The sequence below is a fragment of the Astatotilapia calliptera genome, chromosome 22 (assembly GCF_964374335.1).
Source record: "Astatotilapia calliptera chromosome 22, fAstCal68.1, whole genome shotgun sequence".
NCBI lineage: Eukaryota > Metazoa > Chordata > Actinopteri > Cichliformes > Cichlidae > Astatotilapia > Astatotilapia calliptera.
Genome location: NC_137442.1, coordinates 2676147 through 2697179, shown reverse-complemented (window position 1 = coordinate 2697179; position 21033 = coordinate 2676147). Strand labels below are relative to the sequence as shown.

Here is a 21033-nt window from a genome sequence, read left to right as displayed (position 1 = left end):
TTAAGTTAGGGCAGTCCCAAAAGATATGGGAATGATGTGCCTCTTCTGATCCACATCTTCTCCAGCATTCTGCTGTCCCATTTTTATAGTTTGATGAGGGCTTTAGAAAAATCGAATAATGATTTCAGATCTTGCTGCAGATTCTCGATTGGATTTAGACACCAGACAGAACCCGGAGTCTTGCCTACGTTGCCTAATAGAGCATAACTTCATTAAATGAAGGACTGTAGAAGTTTAGGTGCAGACAAGTGTGCCCACATGCAGTTGAGTCATTGGACCACAAGGTGGTGCTGTTATACTATGTCCTGAAAACGTTTTTCTTGCACAAATCACGAGTGTGAGACCACGCAGGTTGGTGGGGTCACAACATGAACCACGAACGTTCCCACCAGTGGATAACGTTTTTGTTTCCACTCACTGAGCAGCCACCCCAAAAATTATTCTTGGCAGCGGTGGGATTCGAACCCACGCCCCCGAAGAGACTGGAGCCTTAATCCAGCGCCTTAGACCGCTCGGCCACGCTACCGATGTGCACACGCAAACACGAGCCCCATCTGAACTGACAGGCTGATGAACCGAAGTATTTATAGATGACTTTGAGGTGAGAAGGTGAGGAACTGGTTTCGTTTTATTATTGTTTTATATGCAATATACTAAGAAATTGTTATATGACGCTGTATTATTTCTGATAAAGCTACGCGTCGTCATATAACTAAGTAAGATCACCTCCAGCAGCAACATGAAAGTTATTCATGGTTCAATAATTCTTCTACTTTCAGCTGCTTTAGGACATCATAGGTGGCCCTCCTCTTGTGGCCACCACCTCCAAACCCTGCATCATACACGTCTTACTGTCATCCTGTAAACATCCTCTCCAGGTCGTTTGCAAACATCTCAGTCCGCAGAGACTCCTGCCTGAATAGTTGACATTGTTCGTCCGTAAAGACTACCTTCACCTGTCCGCTTCCTCGATATTTTCGCTGATAACCAACTTAGAAACACTCCTGGCTGCTGCACACGTTTTAATATTACGACAAAAAAAAAGTTTTGACCGGATGCCATTATTTTATTTTGAAAGCCACCAGCGGAAGTGTGACTGCGGCTGTCTTGTTCGCCTTTTAGCTTGAACTTCATGTGCCAAACTCCTGACCACCGAGTCATAAAAGATCATGAGACTGCTGTCTCGGCAGACAGCGGGGAAAGAGGACATGTACGGCCGTTTGAAATTTGACCAAAGTTTTACAGAAACTGCTCTTAAAAGCACATTTTATCACCATTAAACACGAGCGAGCGACAAGGACCGACGGACGGCCAACTTCTCCCCGAGAGACGTGAAAGCGAAGCGAAGAAGGACCCTTCAGAGAAGTACTTTGTGTCTTAAAGACTGGAGGAGTCGCTCTTTTTGGCACCATGTTAAGGATTTGCCTGCAGAGAGCTTTCCGCCCGGCTCTCCGTAAGTTACCGAAGGCGGCGGGGACTGCGCGACACGCTCCGAGCTGCTGGATGGGAACACACGGGAGAAACGAGCCCCTGGAGCCTCTCAACTCCCCCACCAGAGCCAAAGAGTTTATTTACCGCCTTCACCCCAAGGAGAGGACGTGTTTACTACAGGAGCTGCAGATCTTCGAGTCCAAAGCACTCGCACAAGGTAAAGCAACGAGCAGCGTGGGTTAAACGTGGCACATTGAATGAGAGGTCACAGGTTGTCGGTGCAGGCGAGCCCACATTTCCCTCCTGCAGTGTAGACCAGCAATGATATACTTCTGTACCTCCCCAGGGTCAAACCCAGGTGTAGAACACTGTTGGGTGTTCGGTCAGGGGCCGATTGATTTCACGATGGGCGGGCTCTTCTATGTTTGAACGCTCCTGGTCATTGGGTGGAGTCTTTGACAGCTTACCCTTAAAGGCACACGCGGACTCACTGTTTCAATACAGTTGAATACACCAGGTGTTGCTAATTAGACGCCTAATTGACGTTTAAAGGCGTCATTAGAAAGAAAACAGTAGTAGTGACACCAGTTGGTCGCTGTGGGAAGTGCAGCAGTGTGCCAGCATCCATAGCTACTGAACCCTGCTGGGATTTGATGGTTTAAAGGTGGTTAAGACTTGAGACCGTTACATGTACACGTTGCATGTCATTGTGGCAGTTTGAATCTGTGACTGACATCATCAGGGTGTGACGAGACCTGCCAGCTCTGTCCCAGTCTGGGTCAACTGTTTGAGGCAGATAAAAACTGTCATTTCAGGTCTTCAGCTCCAGCCACTCAGTCATTTCTGACTGAAATACTGTAAACAGCCTCATTACCAGCCCCCTCTGTGAGCTCTGCAGTCAGCCTCGCTCATACTCAGGATCTCAGCCAGGCTTTCTGCCTCTTCAGCACAAATGGCTTTACATATAAACAGTGCGAGCTGCTGGTTGTCTTCCCTGTTTGTTTTGGTACAAAGTCATGTTCTGTCTTTCAGTGTGTTGTCTGGTGCATTGGCTCAGTCACACAGCATATTTTCTTTGTCGCCTGCCAGACTGCAGGTTGCTGGAAATCTCCTCACTGGCTGGTCTGTCCAGGCTTTGTAGCCACCTTAAGCTTGAAGACGAGCTGGTTTGGGTGCTCGAGCCAGATGTTGACTGTCTTGATCCAGCACAGAAAGTGGGATTATATCCAAGTCTGAATTATAAGGAATAAAATCTTTTAAAGACTTTGTAGCCCTGATATTTAAATTTTACCAAAGCCCAATAACAGAGGAGGTTTTTTGTGTGGTTTTATTTCTGTTTTATGATGATATGAAAGTGTTTTCTATTTTATATTCTCCAGATTAAAAAAACGAACCACTGTAAAGCAATTTAAAGGCCCACATAAATGCTTAAATAATACCAATATTGATAATAATCCAGGGAAACTGGCAGAATCTTTAAAAGAAAAAAAGCTGAACATTTTTTATGATGTCGCTCTTCAGCTGTCGTGTGTTTTGGATGTTTTCCCACCAATGCTGTGTGCAGAAAATGACTCGCATCTTTACAAGGACTCAGAAACGTGAAGCGCAGAGAATCAGACTTACATTCGATGGAGGATGTTACTGATCTCATTACCACACTTGGAGTAATAAGTTTAAAGGAAACTATAACATGAATATAATGTCTGTCACATCCTGTCTGCCTGTATTTTCTCTTCCTGCTGGAGAGTTGATCCCCTGCAGCTCCCGACTGTATTAAGACTTAATGTACCTGAAGTCAAATTATTCCTCAGCAAACTGAGGACCGAAATAATAAAGTGAATTATGCTAACCTAAAACTCACTTTGATCCTTTGTATATAGCTCACACTCTTAACTTAAGCTCAAATTCCAAGCCAACTGCCTCAGAAGATCACAGCGGTGTTCAGAGTTCTCCTGTGGGTTTAATGAGACCTGTGATTGAAGGTTTGAGACATATGGGCAGGTTGTGCCATTAAATGCAAAATGCTTGCTAACTTTTACACAGTGTGTGCTGCAGTCATTGCGATGGTTTGTTTACATGAATGGTGGGATGACGTGTCGTACGGTTCTGTGTAAGAAGGAAGCAGCAAAGTGCCTTTGCTTTAGTGCAGCCATGCAGATGCTTTCTGTTGCTTCACTCAGTCGGAAACTTTCCGACTGATCCCAAATGCTGTTCCCTCAGCATTTGGGATTTTTGTGTACATTTGGTTTGTATTGAGGTGCTTGGTTTATGTGTCTGCACTTCACTGGTTTTTACTTTTGTGGGCGTGTCCTCCAGGGTTAAAGGCAGTTGCATTCACCTGGAGATGAGCGTGCAGGTGGGGTGAGGGTTAAACGCTGTCTCGTTCATAGTTTTTGTTTGTGTGGTAGCCCAGAAGTGCACGTGATAGCGTTGTGCGTGTCATCAGTGTCTCCACGCTTCGCCCACTGTGCTTCCCCACTCATGAGTGAGGAGTGAGGACACGTTCAGGATTTGTCAGGTGATGCTGGGTAGTAGGGCTGGGCCATATTATACCGTTCACGGTAATACCGGTATAATGTTAGGAAACGATAGGAAAATGAAATATCGCGATAGAATGGGAGTAAAACGCGCATGCGCAGTGCCTTTGTTTTCATACGCACATGGCCGATTGTTGAGTGAAACAGATGAACCAGAATTGGTTTGTAAAAATGGTGCGACTTCAGTGATGTGGAACTGGTTTGGTGTTTGTCCGTCAGATACACAACAAAGCACATTTTTTTGCAGAACATGCAAGCGGCCGTCGTTATTTGTCGGACTAAGATGCTCTTAAATCTGGGAGTAATCTGGGTCCTAAACTCAGTACACTTCAGGTCAAACAACACTGCAGCATCACTGAGAGTTAAAAACTGTCTAAATTCTTTCATCTTTAATAAAACGATCAGCATTGCTGCTTTACCAGGTGTAACTATAAAGTTTAACTTCCAGGCATCCATGAAAACAAAAGTTATTACATTTAACGGAGTTAGAAGTTAGCAGGAAGCTAGCGGAAGTTAGCTCGCTAGTTTCGCTAGTTACCTAAGCATGATATAGCATGTTCTGACTGAGAGATTTCTGAAAAAAATCAAACGTACAGCTCTGCTATCAATTCCAACATAAATGAAGACAGGAAACTAAACAGCAGTGACGTTTGTAGGGTTACTGAAGTTGGGCTAGCTGGTATATAATGATGTGCTACGTGATCGCTAGCGACACAGCTATGTTAGCATAACATAAACGGTGAAGCTGGAGGACGAACACTAACACTTTTCCACTTATAAAAGTTAACGTGAAGGTTCTTCATGGTTAGAAACAAATGCAATCGCATGGCAGGATACTGTAAACGGACCAAACTTCAGTCAGGAGAACAACTGAGATAATCCATCCACAATATGAGGTTAGTCATTAATATACTGCAACAACATGGGAATAGAGCAGCTGCCAGAGAATTCAACATTAATGAATCAATGGTACAGAAGTGGAGGAAGCAAGAAGAATGAGTTTAATAAAGTTTGATTTATCTGACTGCTTTGTTTCGCTTAATGTGCCTTATAATCCCGTGCACCTTATGGTCCGAAAAATGCGTACTGCACACTGCAGTTTAATGTTGCAAAGCACCTCTTTTTAACTTCAGTGGATATTATACATGGTTATGCTCAGGATATGTCAGCCCATTTCTACTGGAAATGCCTTTTGGTTAAACTTTCAGCAAGGAATTTGCATTTGCACTGTTACATTTTTATAAAGCTTTAATGTACATAAAAACCAGCTTCTTGTTTAAGTGAAAATAAATGGAAGGTTGTCTTTTTGCGCTAGTAATGTTGTGGAGTTGTATTTTGTCTCGCATCAATTATATCGTCGGTTATATCGTTATCGCAAATTTTCAAATATATATCGTGATAAATATTTTTGGCCATATCGCCCTGCTCTACTGGGTAGGGCTGTTCATATAACGATAAATATCGGATGACGATATAAAAACGTCTATCGTTTCATTTTACGCTATCGTTTGTTTCGTGGTGTCGCAAAATAAACTGTTTACGGCAATATTTTTTCATCGTTTTGATGGTGACTGTAGTGGCTATATTAATTTCTTAAACTTCTCTCTTTCTCTTATATTTAATATAACCACACTACGGACGGACAAGCGCCTGTTTCTATGGGTTGTCTTAGCAACAACAACGGTAAAACCATCGCGTGTCCGCTTGTTTCTGTTCCACATACACCTTTCACAATAAAGCTCAAGATCCTGTTGAGACTTTTCAAAATAAACTGAATCACATGAAAGAGCAGATTATTTACGGATGAGAAGTAAAAAAGAGCCGCCAGGTGCTAAAAATGAACCTTAGACTCAAACGTTAGAACAGGCTTTTCCCCGCAGCACGCCGTGTGATAAATACTCACAAAGAAAACGGCGGCCGTTACAACTTATGTCTAAAAATGTATCGTTTCATGCATCGGTTAAAACACTCGACTATCGGACGATAGATGTTTTATATCGGGATATGAGATTTTGGTCATATCGCACAGCCCTAACGCTGGGTTGTTCTATGAGGAACCATTTACACATTCAGCCTTTTACTGAATAGTTACTGGCAAGTGAACGCCTCACTCATAAGCTTAGTGTGTGTGTGTGTGTGTGTGTGTGTGTGTGTGTGTGTGTGTGTGTGTGTGTGTGTGTGTGTGTGTTGACGTGTCTTCCAGTGTCAGGTTGTACATTTGTTGGGTGTGGACAGCTGGGCGTGCGTGCACATGTGTGTTGTTCTGTGTTTGACTCGCAGGGTATTTACTGTTTGCTTGAAAGCAAATAAAGCGTCTCCACGTGAATGAAACCAAAACCACGGTGACTCATCGGAGCACCAAAATAGTCAAATCAGCTGCCCAGTCAGGAAATGTGAGTAATCCCCTCGAGTGTCTGGAAGCACTCTGTAGAAGCCACGGGAGATACAAATATGGCATCCACTGACCAATACGGCGGACCTGCAGCACCCAGGGTGTGCTCAGTGTGTGGTTAGTGCCTCAAATACCTCGTGGTGCGTTTACAGCCTTCCTGCAGTCAACAGTACCTGTTCTCCCTCATTCTTATTCGTACTGTCAGATGGTGCTGAAATGGTGAAATCCCCACTGAGAAGTAAGGCTGGGTCATATCATATGGTTCACGGTAATACCAGCATAATGTTGGGAAACAATAAGAAAATGAAATATCGCGATCGAATATGGGTAAAACGCGCATGTGCAGTGCCTTTGTTTACATACGCACATGGCGGCGACAGAGAATGAGAAGGGCGAAAGCGGATCGTTGAATGAAACGATGAACCAGAACTGGTTTGTAAAAATGCTGCAACTTCAGTGGTGTGGAACTGGTTTAGCTTTCGTCCGTCAGATACACAACAAAGCATTATTTTTGGTAGCGCATGCTAGCGGGCCGTCGTTATTACCGTGTTGTTTGGAAAATACGGCGCACTTAAAATCAATCCTTTGATTTGTCTGAAAATCGACAGAGCCCCTTATAACCCCGTGTGCCTTATGTATGAACTCTGGTTGTGTTTATGACCTCGAAACGATTTTATGTACACGGCGCTCGAAAATCTGTCAAATGTTTCAGTACGACTTTGCTACGAAGCCGCACCGCTTGATGGATTGTCGGAGCGTTACGGCTATCGTAGGCGGAGCCTCGCGGAGTGATACGTACTGTGCTTCAACATAATATTACCGTATTGTGTGTGTATAAGCTCTTTTTAAGTTTTGTGGATATTAAACATGGTTATGCTGAGGATATGTCGGCCAGTTTCCACTGGAAATGCTTTTTGGTTAAACTGTCAGCAAGGAATTTGCACTGTTACAATTTTATATAACTTTAATGCACATAAACAGCTGCTTGTTTAAGTGAAAATACATTGATGTTTTGTTTTTGCACTAATAAAGTTGAGGAGTTGTAAAGTATTTTGTCTAGTGTCAATTATATCGTCAGTTATATCGTTATCGCAAATTTTCAAATGTATATCGTGATAAATATTTTTGGTCATATCGCCCTGCTCTACTGAGAAGACATTAAAGGAAACGGCGACGGCTTCAGACCAGCTCCCCGTCACTTTGTTGTGCAGCATGTTGCTCATTAGTCGTGTGCACCGAGGCTGCTGTGTGGGATGATGCGCTGATTTCCTTTTTCAGGAAACTGATTTCTTTTTCTGACTGTTAGTTTTTATTTGCCCACCACTGAACGTGATTTTTTTCAATTTAGGAGAGAGAGACTGCTGTATCAGGTGTTTTATGCAGGCGTGTGTCTTCTTCCCGCGTTGCACGGGTGTGGAGAGCTTCGAAAAATTGCCAGACAATATTTATTAGCTAAAAATCTCTCACTGATGTCAACAGGTTTCCTATTACAGAAACGCTGAACAGCAGCATGAGAAGTTAACAAATGTGTGGGCGTTAATTTGAGGGTTTCTGCTGAGCAATTTTAAACTCCTCTTGCTCTTTGGGCTGCACCAGTCTGGATGTGATCTGGTCTGACTGCCAGTATCTAAAGCAGGGGCGGGGAACTCCAGGTCCAAGAGCCGGGGTCCTGCAGGTTTTAGATCTCACCCTGGGTCAACATACATGAATCAAATGATTAGTTCGTTACCAGGCCTCATGTTGAGGAGGTAATTTAGCCATTTAAATCAGCTGTGTTGGATTAGGACACATCTAAGACCTGCAGGGCACCTGGCCTCGAGGCCTGGAGTTCCCCCACCCCTGATTTAAAGGTGGATGGGTGGATGGAGGTAACGCACATTGCACAGCTTCTCTCTTTCAGCAATGCTTTGGCTCCTCTCTCACTCTGACTCGTTCACTTTCACTCATCATCTTCAGTCAGAGAAACTTTAAACGGGGTAGAAGCTGCAAGGACGATGGTTCAGTTCAGGGAGGATTTTATTAAATTTAGAGGAACCTTACGTGTTACCATCAGCTTGGTTGATATTATTTATCTTAAGCTGTCTGCCCTCGGCTTCACTCCATGTTTGAGGGCATGTATCACAAAGGAGGAACTAGTGGGACTATAAATAACCACAGGATGCAGCAACCCAGTGACTCAGTAATGAAATGACAGGCTTAATAAATTAGGACCAATGAGGCCGTGACACAGTCTGTCTACAGCTGATGAGAATGATTTCTCCTCCAGTGTTGGTTCGATTTTAGTGAAACATTCACACAGTGGACTTTAACCCTCTGCAGCCGACCAATGAGAAGAAAACTTCACACATTACAGTTTTATAACCTGTGAACTGTAATGGACTGTGAGGAGGGGTGGGTGATTTCAGCCTCAGAATTATATCAGTGTTTTAGGAACTTTACGATGAAGATTATTTATGATGATATAGGAAAAAAATACAAAACCAGTTTACAGGCAGCAGCATTTTGAAGTGTTAGTGAATGAATGATGTGTTCCTGTTTTTAAAAATCAGCTGTTGTCACTGATGACACACTACCGAACTCCAAATGTGAATCTATTGAAACACAGTGCCAGCAGCAGCGTTGTAGTGCAGTATATCCAGTACATGCAAGTACAGCAGCAGCTGGGTGGGAAATGTAAGCAACAGTCTAAAATAACAGTCTAACAATAGGTAACTTAACCTTAAATATCTTTTAGATCAGTACAATATTCTCACGTGCTGTTTTTCCCACCACACGTCACTGATTTCCACCCACTGTTTGCTTTTTCTGTCACACGGAGCCCAAATAGTGCAGTTTGGTTTTGTCACCAGCTGCTTGCACCTCCTCCTTCGTAGCCTCGTTGTGTTCACAGATGTGTTTTTGCCACTTTGTTGCTTCCACCTTCACAGTCTTCTGTGTTTGTTGAAGTAACATCAGAGGCTGATGCGCAGCTCTCGCTCTCAGACATGGTTGGCTTTGTTTCGTTGTTGTGCACCAGGAAACGTAAACAAGTGGAGTTACTATAGCAACGGCAGTGCGATATGACACTTTTATATTACGTAAAGATGCGCCACAGCCAGGACTGTGGGCTGGATGAGCTACTGCATTACTGATGTTTGGGTGTATTTAACCAGGAAGTTATTCCTCAGAATTACTGAAGTTTTCTTTTATGAGGATTTTTTTAACAGAATAGAAACAATCATAGGAGCCAACATTTCATACAGGGTACACTAATATACTGACTGAACACTGATAAGTGGTCGCTTGCTTTAGGTTGAATAACAGGATCTGATTGGAGTCCATTTCTGTCCACTAACTGCAGATTATTGTAGGTTAGCTCATTCTAGCTCGAAATGTTTATTAAAAACATAGAAAAAGAAGAAGAGAACAGCACCATGAACTCTGGTGAACAGGGTTGTGTGGCGAGTTCTCACTGAAATAGGCTGTAAAGGTGAAGCGAACGCTCTGGTGTGTCTCTGTCTTCCTGTCTCACCATCTCGTCACCAACAGCTCAGCATTAATAGTAAATTACATTTAATCACCCCCCCTCGTGTTAGTTGTGAGTGATACATGCAGTTTATACAGAGCTGCTTGTTATGGGTAGTATATTAATATTAATGTTTATGAATTTATTTCAAAACCTGGTTTGCTGTGAAAGCTCTGCCTGACTCCCCCGTCGTCTGTTCAGCTGCTGCTTAGAGTTTCATATCATTTCATGTTCAATAACGTATAAACCGGTACCATTATTTCTATACTGGGCTGGTATTTACACACAAGTACCGGTCGGATTCGTGTAGGGGGAGTGGACGTGAGTTCTAATTCTTTAACTATTTTTTTCTTTGTTTAAGCACCCAGAAAGTTTTAAAGGTCACTATTTAAATGTCTTTTTGTCCCATTAGATGAGTGAATGTCAGCCTCGCAGCAGAGCGCTTTGAGCGCCTCTTGGGAGAGTTTGACCCAAACAGTTAATCTCCTTTCAGAATTAGAAGGATCACCACAGTTCAGCTTCGTAGAAGCTCCTTTCTTCATAGACTTACTTGATGCTTAAACTGCTATTGAACTTCTTTGTAAGTGCGGTGCTTTCTTTTCAGTTGTAAAAGTAGAAGCAAGCAATCCTGTTATTGTTGCTCTTCCCACTGTTTCTACCAGAAAAGCCTTAAATATGAAAGTGTTCTGAGTTTCTTACAACAAATGGAAAAAGTTGCAGTAAAAGTAAGTTAGTAAAAGTATGTCAGGTTTCAGATGACTGGCTAATGTGTTTTTTCAGTGTGATGGTGTAGTCGGGCACCGAAGCAGCACCTCTTTCTTCTGCACCATCTTCCATATTAATTAGACGGCCGGTTTGGCCCCGAACGTCTTCTAATAAGCAACTGTCTGCAGCTCAGACCCCCACCCGTCCCCCCGCGCCCATTACTTTTCCAGCTAATGAGCTAAATGCCATCGAGGAACAGCGAGAAACTCTGAAAGATTTTCTCTGAGCTCGTCTCCAGGCTTGTTAACACATTACATCTTCTTGTAGGGAACCCTGTTAATGCAGGAGGCGCGCTGTGAGTGTAATCTGATGGTTTGCAGATTGTTGGCTTGTCACAAAGGTTTTGAGTTGTCATAAACCAGGGTAGATTCACATCTGTATTTCATGTTGTGCTGTGGCATCATGGGCTCCTGCTGTTATCGTAAATCCTTGCACTTCATATCCATCAGTTAGTGCTAGTGTGTTTTCCCACATTGGGTGAAGTCCTTGTTTTTCCAAGCCAACAAAGACTCATATTCAGGTGCAACCAACCTGTGGTGTACACTGCAGCCCAACGACATAAGTCCCAGAGGCACGGACCACCATCCGAACTGGACGAGACCTGGTGCACTAACCCTCCGTCTGCAAGGCTACAAACCACGAGCTCGCTCTGCTGTTTCAGGAAGCTACAACACAGACAGGCCTCAAAGATGCAAAGTTGAAGCCATGTAAACACCGACTGCAGTTTAAACTGTAACAACTAGTGATGAGGAACCCACTCGAGAGGGGGGAAAAGGAACATTGAGTACCTAAACCTAAAATGATGATCTCAGTTATGTAAATGCCAAACTTGAATCTTCAGGATCCTTGGGTGCGTAAAGGTAACGTTACTGCTACATTACTACGGGTGTTTCCACACTGTCGGCCTGTTTAGTTTGTTTAGTGTTGACCTCTGGTTCATTAGGTGTGGTTGTAATGACTGACTGTGTAATCACAGTCTGCTTCGGACCAAAACAACCGCACGGAGACCGTCTCCTCCAAATCCATCGAAAAAGCAGTCCAGCTGAACCAGAGGTCATTTTTCGACAGCCTTGGGTCCTGAAGCCTCGAGCTGAAAGCAGTGAGTTGTTGTGAGTTGTGGAATTGCATACATCCCACTGGGACTATTATTGTGTAGCAGACTCTCTGACCACTCGGTCGCTCCAAAACAAACAGTGACATGTGCAATAACGTCGGACTGGCAGCCAGTAGCAGTTCCCATCCAGGAGCCAAAGAAATAAATTGAAGTTATGCTGCAAACTCAATTTGCACCATTAAATATGTCGTCACACTTAATAAGGACATTTAGAGATTTTCAAGCAGCAACAGATTGTGACTAATGATGCTCTTGTAACTCAGTTTGTTTTTGGTGAACTAAATTAGATACTGATGCTTTCTGAGGACATCATGTGGTACCAGTCTGATAGAAATGTGGGCTTAGAGTGCTGTTATGTGACACAAGTCACATATAATGTGATACATGCAAAGACGTGTTTTCACACTTTTCATTACTTTAGTTTAACATAAAAACGAAGCTGTTAGGAAACCATGAATAATGAGGCATAAATTAGCAATGTGGATGTGCTGCTGCTGCTAAGCTGTAATTAAACTCTCCGTTACTGATGGAAATTATCACTCGCAGCAAGATTTCTTTTAAAGCCACATTTAAAAAGCCCACTTTGAACCCGACTGACTCGTGGTATTTTAAAATGAGGAAAATATTGAGCTGTTTTGTGCAGTACCGAGGATGAGACTAAGTCATTACATTTCACCTGCTCTTCAAAGCGTGGGAAGCAGCGTCACTCATAGATTTGTTTTCCCGTAATGGTGAGCGGCTGCTCAAAAGGAGGCATGCTGATCCAGACGGTATATGCTGTTCTTCTGCAAAGGGCCGTTAAATAACAGAGTGCTATGATCAGCTGCGTGGCCGATCATTCTCTGCTGCTGCTGGTTATTGTTCTGCTCTGCAGGACATGAAGCAGAACCTGCATCTGCTACAGGTGATGGTTGGAGAGCAACCCCAGCTCACGGCAGAGGAGGACAGCAGCGGTCCATCACAGTGGAGCAGCAGTGAGGCAAGAGACGCAACTAGACTGTGACTTGGACTTTGACAATGAAAGTCAGGTGTCCACTCGTATATTGACTGTGAATGACATCATGCTCTTCAAAATATGGGGAAAAAGCTAAAATAACTTGCTTTGTATAATTCATTTCCTGGATGGATGCACTGATATGTCAGCTCTAATATGGTTTTTGGTGGATTTTGGGCTTTGCATACGAGGAGCATTTGGCGTCCCGTGTATCACGTCCAGGGTTTTCCCTGGCTCAGTGTTGCCTCACAGTTACTGTCCAGGGTTCAAACCCTTCTGTCTGGAGGCTGAATCCTTTTCTGTTACTGGACAGTTTGTCCCGACAGCTGAGAACCAAGTTCACCGTTTCTGTTTTGAGCCAAGCGACTGTAACGAGAGATTCTTAATCTGAGCAGTTTCACTTTCTGGTTAAATAAAGGTTTAAAAACAGGCCACATGTGTAACCATGATTGGTTTACATGTTAACACCAAACATAATTAAGCTCCACGTAAAGAAAACCGTTAAATATTTTATCACAGCGCTTGTGATTTTCATTTGAGTACAGAAAATTTTAATGTGCAGGAAAACTGTGACGTTAAAGTTTTGTGCTTGCTCATTGTTCAGATAGTTCAGCTGTTACTTTATTTTTCATAAAGATGATTCTTGGCTTACTGCCCATGAAAGGGCTTATCGACAACCACAACACCACAACAAAGTGCATAAACTGGTGTCTTATAGTTGGTATTGGTGTAGTTCTTTGGTTACATTGTTGCTACAGTGGACTAACACGAAGCACCACAACGATTCTATTTGAAGTGTTTCACAGTTCTAACATTAAAGGAACATCTGTATCTGCAGTATCTGTGTATAACTGTGTGCCACAGCTGGACTGGATGATCCACTGAGTCCAATTAAAATGCATTACAGTGTGACTCTGCTGCTCATGTGGGTTTGAAGTAGATGATGGTGGTTTTCACATTGTGGAACTTCCACTCACTCACACACTGTGAGCATTAACTTCATTGCTGATTATTAATCTAAAAGACTGATCCATAACTGCATTTTAAAGGTGATAGTAGTCTAACAGTAGAGTTTTGTAGACAGTGATACTGGATGTTACTAAAATATTTATTTGTGTTATTAATGAGGTGATTGAACATCTTACCAGCTTCTTCAACATCACCATTCTCTTTAATGGCGGCTCACTGCTGTAGCTGTTTAAAATACTGGTGCAACTTTACTGGCAGTGACCGCAGATAAGTTCTCTGTTAGGAGCTCATTTTAGCACTGCGAGTCCTAAAGGTAGAGACGATGCATTCTTTTATTTTCTTCTAACTCACTCTGCTAGAAGCTACCGTTAGCTTTAAGCTTTTTTGTGAACTTTATAAAACAAGGTGAGGTAGCAGTCTGAGAGATCAGTGACTTATAACAGGCCATTTGTCATGATACCTGAAACCACCAGGAGTAAACATGAGGATTTAAAGGAGTAAAACGTGTCCTAAGGTCAGCACTCTGCGGCTCAGATGATGCAGATGTTTGTGCATCGGCAGTGGGAGGACAGATCAGTGTTGGACTGTTGTTGTGCATTGGCAGCAAGTGTCACTGTGATGTGCTTCTTCCAGAACAACACACGCTGCTGTTTGGGGATATTGATTTAAAGCCACAGCTTTGTGTGTGTGTACTGCACAGAGCCTGGAGGCTAGGGTGTTTAAAAGAATCCAAACCCAGGTTTAGCTTTAGGAATTAGCAAATATCCAAAGTTGCAAATCCTTTGAAGAGGAAACAAAGGTGTTGGCACGCTTAATTAAACTAATTGAATGCAAACAGAGGGGCTTCTCTGCCACCAGCAGCAGAGTTTTGAGCATTTATTGGAGAAGCTTTTGTATTGCATATAACAGTACTGTTACACATTATAGTACATAATAATACCATAGTCTATGTGCATCACAGAAATGTAAGTACATGCCACTGCTGCTGCTTTTCCTCACTTTCATAGCGCTGACTTTTAGACTTTTTGCAAAATGATAAAAATAAACACTGGGTGAGAGGCGAGAACAGTTATCTGCTGTACTCCTCGTGCTGGCTGTCAGAGCAAATAAATAAACTTGAGGCGAAGGATGCTTCACTGTGGCGTGAACGAACCACAAGTTAGTTCTGGAGACTTCTCTCTGTCTTGTGTTTCAGTCCAGAGTGAAAATCTCACTTTATATTGTGTTGTTCTCTACACCGGGAAACAACAAATGGCACTTATGTAGTCATCTTCAGTAACATTACTCATGACCTCGCACTTAACTAGGCGTTGTGGATAACCATCATCTCACAAAGAAAAACCACACCGTTGTTTCGTTCTGGTATTTTATTTCACATTGGATGCATGGCATGGATTTTATGAAAGAATGAATGAAAAACAAGACACAAAATCTCATGTGTAAGCTGACATATGTAAACATTTTTTTTTTACAATTACAAAATGTAAAAACATCAGGCTGTATTTCCTTATCATACAAAGTAAAGCAAAACTAAACATGCTAACGTTAGCTAACGTATAAACAGTCGCAAGTAACTCACGACAGTTGGCACCAAACACGCTTGTAAAGATACAACATTACTGCCAACTTACAGACGGTTTTGGCTTAGGACACAGCATAGGCAGGCACAGGAGTAGATAATTATCCTTCTACCGTTAGACAGGAAGTAGTGAGATGCCCCGCTTCTGGTAGGATGTCAAAATAAAACAGACAGTGTAAAAATGCCCCCCAAAACAAATACTGTATGAACCTATTTATCACCACATAATAGCTCGGGCGACCCTTGAGGAGCCAGAACATTACTTTTACTTCACCTGTTGGTCCTCTGCCCGCACACGAGCACGATCGGTCTGCATAAAGATTTTCTATTTAGCAAAAGTCAGAATTTTCCTGTTATTTTTCCCATTTCATAAACAAAAATATATTTAAAGTTTGACTAATTGAAACTTCGTTAGTAAAAAAAAAAAAAAGAAGCCACCATCAGGTTTGTCTGAACAAAGACTGAAAGAATTCTGAGGGGAACGTTTCAGTATTTTGCATTTTCCTCATTCAGAGCGCACTCGGGGGTCAGACTGAAAAGTGTGATGGACGTTTCCTTCACATGAATGCAGAGCGCTCTGTTTATGGTGCTGCTCAGTGAACCTGCCTGATGGATTGACGTGACCTCCATACGCTTCAGTTTATAATTTGTCTCTGTGCACTGAGTTTGCGACACATACAGCGAACCAGCACGTAGACCAGGCAATGAATGGGTCACACTCGGGGTCTGCTGTGCATTTCGGTCTTTTTTATCAAATAATTTGGCCAGATGAACAAAATCATACAACACCAAACTGCTTTTAAGTAGCCGTGTGGTTTCTTCCTTAAGCAACCAGACAAACCCAGACATGCATGAGAGCGAGAGCTACTTCAGGAACCTCTGTCTTAAATTTGCTCAACATATCATGACATAATTTTGAGCCTATATTGCCCACCCGTGTTGCTGATACAGATTTTGATGCAGCTTTTATATAAACATATATATTACCATACAAGCTGTGCTAAACTGCTAGTAAAATATCCCCTGATCTCAGAGAAGTCTTTTTAGAGGCTAATGCGTCTAAGGCTTTCTTTTCTCCAGGTTTGAGCACATTTCCCACCGGTGACACCTGCAGTGAATTCAAGAAGTGCAAATCTTCAGGGAGTTAATTAGTGGGATTAGGACACGTGGAGTGTCGCTGCAGCAAACATGGGGGGGGGGGATTTCTTGTTTGTTTGCCTACAAATTCTGCTTATTAATGCACAATATCAATGCTCCCTCACTTCAGACATCAGCTTAGTGCTGGATGGAGGCAGCTCTGATTACATATTGGCTTAAAAAAATGAAACTAGAAGGAGCTCATAGACTGTATATGAAGGATGGACTGTGTGTAACCAAAAAGCAAACAGTTCTAAAAATGTTGCAAGTTTTTTACATATTTATGTATGTATCTGTATGTATCTGTTTATTATAGGGATGACATCAGTTCTAAATAGAAAAATGACAAATTTGTAACAATATCCTCAGAGTACAAGGTCACATTTAATTTGTAAAGGATCTGTTGTATGTAATAACTTTTATTAATCATTTAACTCAGCGGTCTCCAACCCCCAGGCCACGGAGCGGCACCGGGCCGCGAGAGTTGAGACTCAGGTGTGAAATCCATGGTTTTCAGGGTTTTTATCATTAACTCGGTTTCCCTGGGTCTTCTCCTGTGTGTTATGAATAAATCTTCCTTTTTTTTGGTACCGATACTGGTTTTATTTTGTTGTATTTATCCACGACACCTTAAAGGCTGGTCTGTAAAAATATTGTCGGACATAAACCGGTCCATGGCGCAAAAAAGATTCAGGAGCGCTGATTTAACTAGACACTACATGTGTAATATAGTCGACCTAAGGCCTCCTTTTCATAGTTTTTCATCTTTCTTTCTTCTCATATCTGTTCTCCATCATTTACAGTCTTTGAAAAATAGACAAACAAATCATCCAGACTAATACTGGATTACAGATTACATGGATGTAAGTGTATTTGTCAAATGGTTCATGGCAGAGAATGAGGCAGAGCTCATAGTAGTGCAGCCATCCCAGTCACAGCCACCAGGTCTAACAGATTTTAAGATTTTCTTCTTCTACTTATATTTATATATTATTCTCCATTCAACATACATAATGTATGATAACACCAAATCCTTACTGCTGGCAAAGGCCATCAACAAACATCCAGAATTTTATTATAGAACTTATAAACAAAGACATTTGATAGTGAAAATGAATAATTGATGATATTCTGATGGTTCATTTCTGTGTTGATGGTTTCTTTTGAGGAAATAAATGTTTTGACAGCACTAGTATGACAGACAGCGCTGTGTCCGCATGTCCACGTGCTCATCCACTCGATCGCGCTCTGCAGGGTGCCAGCCCTCCTCGGGAACTTGTCAGCCTCTCTGTGGACGTGAGTGTGTAGCGTGTCATTTCCTCTGAGATTTGAGGCCGATGAACACTCTGTTGAAGAAGTGGTTTGAGGTGCTGTTAGGTGGCACATAAATTAGGCCCTCGCTTAAAAACTCGAGCTGCCTCCTTATATCAGCGGCCCGCCTGCCAGGCACACATCATATCGCTTTCAGCTGAGCCCAAAGTGGCAGGGAGATTGAGATGAATCGTCTCCTCTGACAAAGCTGACAATTACACAAACAGAGCGCGAGAGAAGAAGAACAGCAGGGCGGAGAAATGCAGAACGAAGGAAGGCTGAGAGCTGTGAAGAGACCCAGTCAGCTGCAAACAGAAAGCAGTAAATAAAGTAAAATAAAGATAAATTAAAAATCCTCAAGGACGAGCAGAGCTCCAGATTATGTGATTATTCTGTTTTATTATTAGAAAAACTGTGTGGCAGCTTTGAAATGGAACAAAGAAAGAAAACTGATGACTCGTCACATAAATGAGATTAATGATAACAGTCTGCAGTAGAACCGCTGAGCTGAGTGAAATCATTAAACCACACGCACATCAGACTTCATTATCACTGGTCATTAAGCGTCTGGATACACACCAGCTTTTCATGTCACTTAATCGATGCTTATTTTGCTCTTTCATATTCTGTGATTGTAGTAATTATAGTGGACGGGGTGTTTGCAGGAGCCTAAAATACTAGGGGTGCAACGATACTCGTATCGATATTGAACCGTTCGATACAGTGCTTTCGGTTCGGTACGCATATGTATCGAACAATACAACATTTTTTATTTATTTTATCAACTTTCCTTCTGACGATGCTGTCTGTGTGGAGCGCTCAGTGGATCTGCGCTCGACAGTGCAGCCTAGGTGGAGTAGTCGAACGCAGATCCACTGAGCGCAGGGCAAGTTAGCGAGACAGAAGTTAAGCTCTCCTTGCAACATGGACCTCCCCCCACCCTCATTCAGATCTGGCGTTTGGAACTATTTTGATTTTCATGTGACGTATGACCCTGAAGGTAAGCGCATCATGGACTAAAGTAAAACAGTATGTTGGATGTGCCACGCAATGCTCAATTACATGGGTGGGAACTACTGCGTTAGCGCAGTTAGCTCGTTAACGTGTTGGCCATCTAGCCCCACGCAGGGGTAGCTCGTTAACGGAGATTTGCCGTGTTGTGGCGTTAACGTCATATCAGACTAACGCTGACAGCACTAGTGGGAACACAACGAATATGACTGCACATTTACTCCGACATCATCCTAGTGCAAAGACAAGTGGAAGCAGACAAAAACAACAAGCACCATGCTACAAACTTTACCCGAGTCATTTAGACAGCCGTTAGCACATGATTCTCCTTATGGGGACCTGATATGTTTAATATGCTGCTGAGAATATAGCCCAGAAGAAGCGTATAGTATAGCTTTTATTTTGAAAGAGCCATTTCTCTGTAATTAACTCTTTTCCAAAGATGAGTGATTTCTCCATCAGATTTATTTATTTTTATTACTTTGTTGTTTCAGCAACATTGAATTTAAAAACTGTACTTTTGTGTTAAAATATATATTTATAATTTTAATAAATGACAAATTAAAAAGGCATGAACATTTTTTTGTATCGAAAAAATATCGAACTGTGAATTTTGTGTATTGTTGCAGCCCTATAAAATACACACTTAGTGGTTGTATTGAATCTTAAGTGTAGCAGCTTCTCTTTGAAGTTTAATGTAAAACCTCTTGAATGTAACTTTATACCTGTGGACATCTGCATGTTGTTTCAAAGCCGTGTCAGCTGTAAGAGGGGAAGTTCACAACAGAGCTCTGCCTGGAGACTGTTTTATTTCCAAAGTAGAGAAAACTGAAGGAAACTGCTTCACTGCTGAGTGTACGCCTCCGGTCCTTCGCTTACACAGCAGAGATGCACCAGCTTATTGTGCCGGCCTCTGGCAGCGGAGGTCGGCTCACGCCACAAAGCCAAGAAGGATGTGTGAGAGCTGCAGGTCCGCAGGCTGGACGCTTCCAGTTTCAACTTTTCAGTTTCAATTTTTTTGGGAAAAAATGCACGAAAATACTCCAAAACATACTTTTAGAGAGAGATGGTTTTCACCAGCTGATTCAGTCAGACTGTTTCAGTGTCGTCGTTCACCACACTCGGCTCATGTCAGGTGAAGAATTTGGAGTCTGGAGGGTCTTTAGCGTGGAACTATTTAGACCCCAGACTGAAAATGGGGATGAGGTTGCTTTAAAACGACCGATGCCAAACTGACACCACCAATTATTTTTCCTCTGCGTGAGCAGTAAAGTTTCTAATATAAAGAAACCTCTGAGTGACGGTTGATGAGCCGCCAGGTTGCTGATGGAGGAGAAGCAGTTGGCCGGAGGTTGGTGTTAATTTCCCTTTCTGCTCCGTGTGTGTGTGTGAGAGAGAGAGAGAGACATAACAGCCCGCATCCTTGATAGGACGGTCTCTCTTCTCTCTTCAATTAAAAAGTTTGTGTGTGTGCGCATCTTTTTGCTACATGCGCGCACACGGACTATGGTAAATGGCCTGTATTTGTATAGCGCTTTACTAGTCTCTAAGGACCCCAAAGCGCTTTACACATCCACACATTCACACACTGGTGATGGCAGCTACATTGTAGCCACAGCTGCCCTGGGGCACACTGACAGAGGTGAGGCTGCCGGACACTGGCGCCACCGGGCCCTCTGACCACCACCAGTAGGTAACGGGTGTCTTGCCCAAGGACACTGTCCGAGCCGGGGCTCGAACCGGCAACCTTCCGATTACAAGACGAACTCCCAACTCTTGAGCCACGATCGCCCCGTATTTGACAAATAGCGTGGAGCAGATGAGAAAACCGAGCAGCAGATTTCTGTTTGCTGCTCCTCTTCAGCGTGTTGGACAGAGCTCCTGGTGGCTGTCCTTGTCCTGCACCCTCGGTGAGATCGGCGTAGCCCGACGTGAGCAGCTTCTCCACCTGCTGCACAAATGCGTTCCCCTGCAGCTTACAGCAGGTCACCAGAGCAGGAAAAAGACTCGAGGCCGTCGGCTCTTTGCGTTTGTCCTTTACCTTTCAGCATGACTGTGCTCTTGCACAAAGCCAAGGTTTTAGTTTTTTGTTGGCTTGTGCAGCGCTCTGACCTCCTGTGGGTGAACTCCAATGCTGCCAGTGTTCCCAGTATGAAAGTTTCTGGGAGAAAGAAAATGAACAATCTGTTTGATTTTGGAGCCAATCCTGAGGATTTCATCTCACAGAAAATATGAGAGTAAGCATTTGTCTTATTTTCACTGTGCCAGTGGAAACATTTCACTGAAAG

General features: G+C 42.9%; 2 protein-coding genes and 1 non-coding gene across 3 annotated transcripts in view; 1 reads left to right on the top strand and 2 right to left on the bottom strand.

Moving 5' to 3' along the window:
* The window catches only part of LOC113015304 (uncharacterized), a 325186-nt gene that overhangs the window by 207197 nt on the left and 96956 nt on the right, over positions 1 to 21033 (bottom strand). The gene's annotated exons all lie outside the window — the stretch shown is intronic.
* trnal-aag (transfer RNA leucine (anticodon AAG)) lies at positions 445 to 526 on the bottom strand. Its single transcript has one exon. It is a non-coding gene; the product is annotated as a tRNA-Leu (tRNA).
* The window catches only part of tmem65 (transmembrane protein 65), a 39533-nt gene continuing 19386 nt past the window's right edge, over positions 887 to 21033 (top strand). Inside the window, exon 1 of the mRNA XM_026156528.2 lies at positions 887 to 1648. Within this exon, the coding sequence (XP_026012313.1) occupies positions 1411 to 1648 (238 nt within the window). The 5' untranslated portion in view covers positions 887 to 1410. The remainder of the gene's footprint in view (positions 1649 to 21033) is intronic.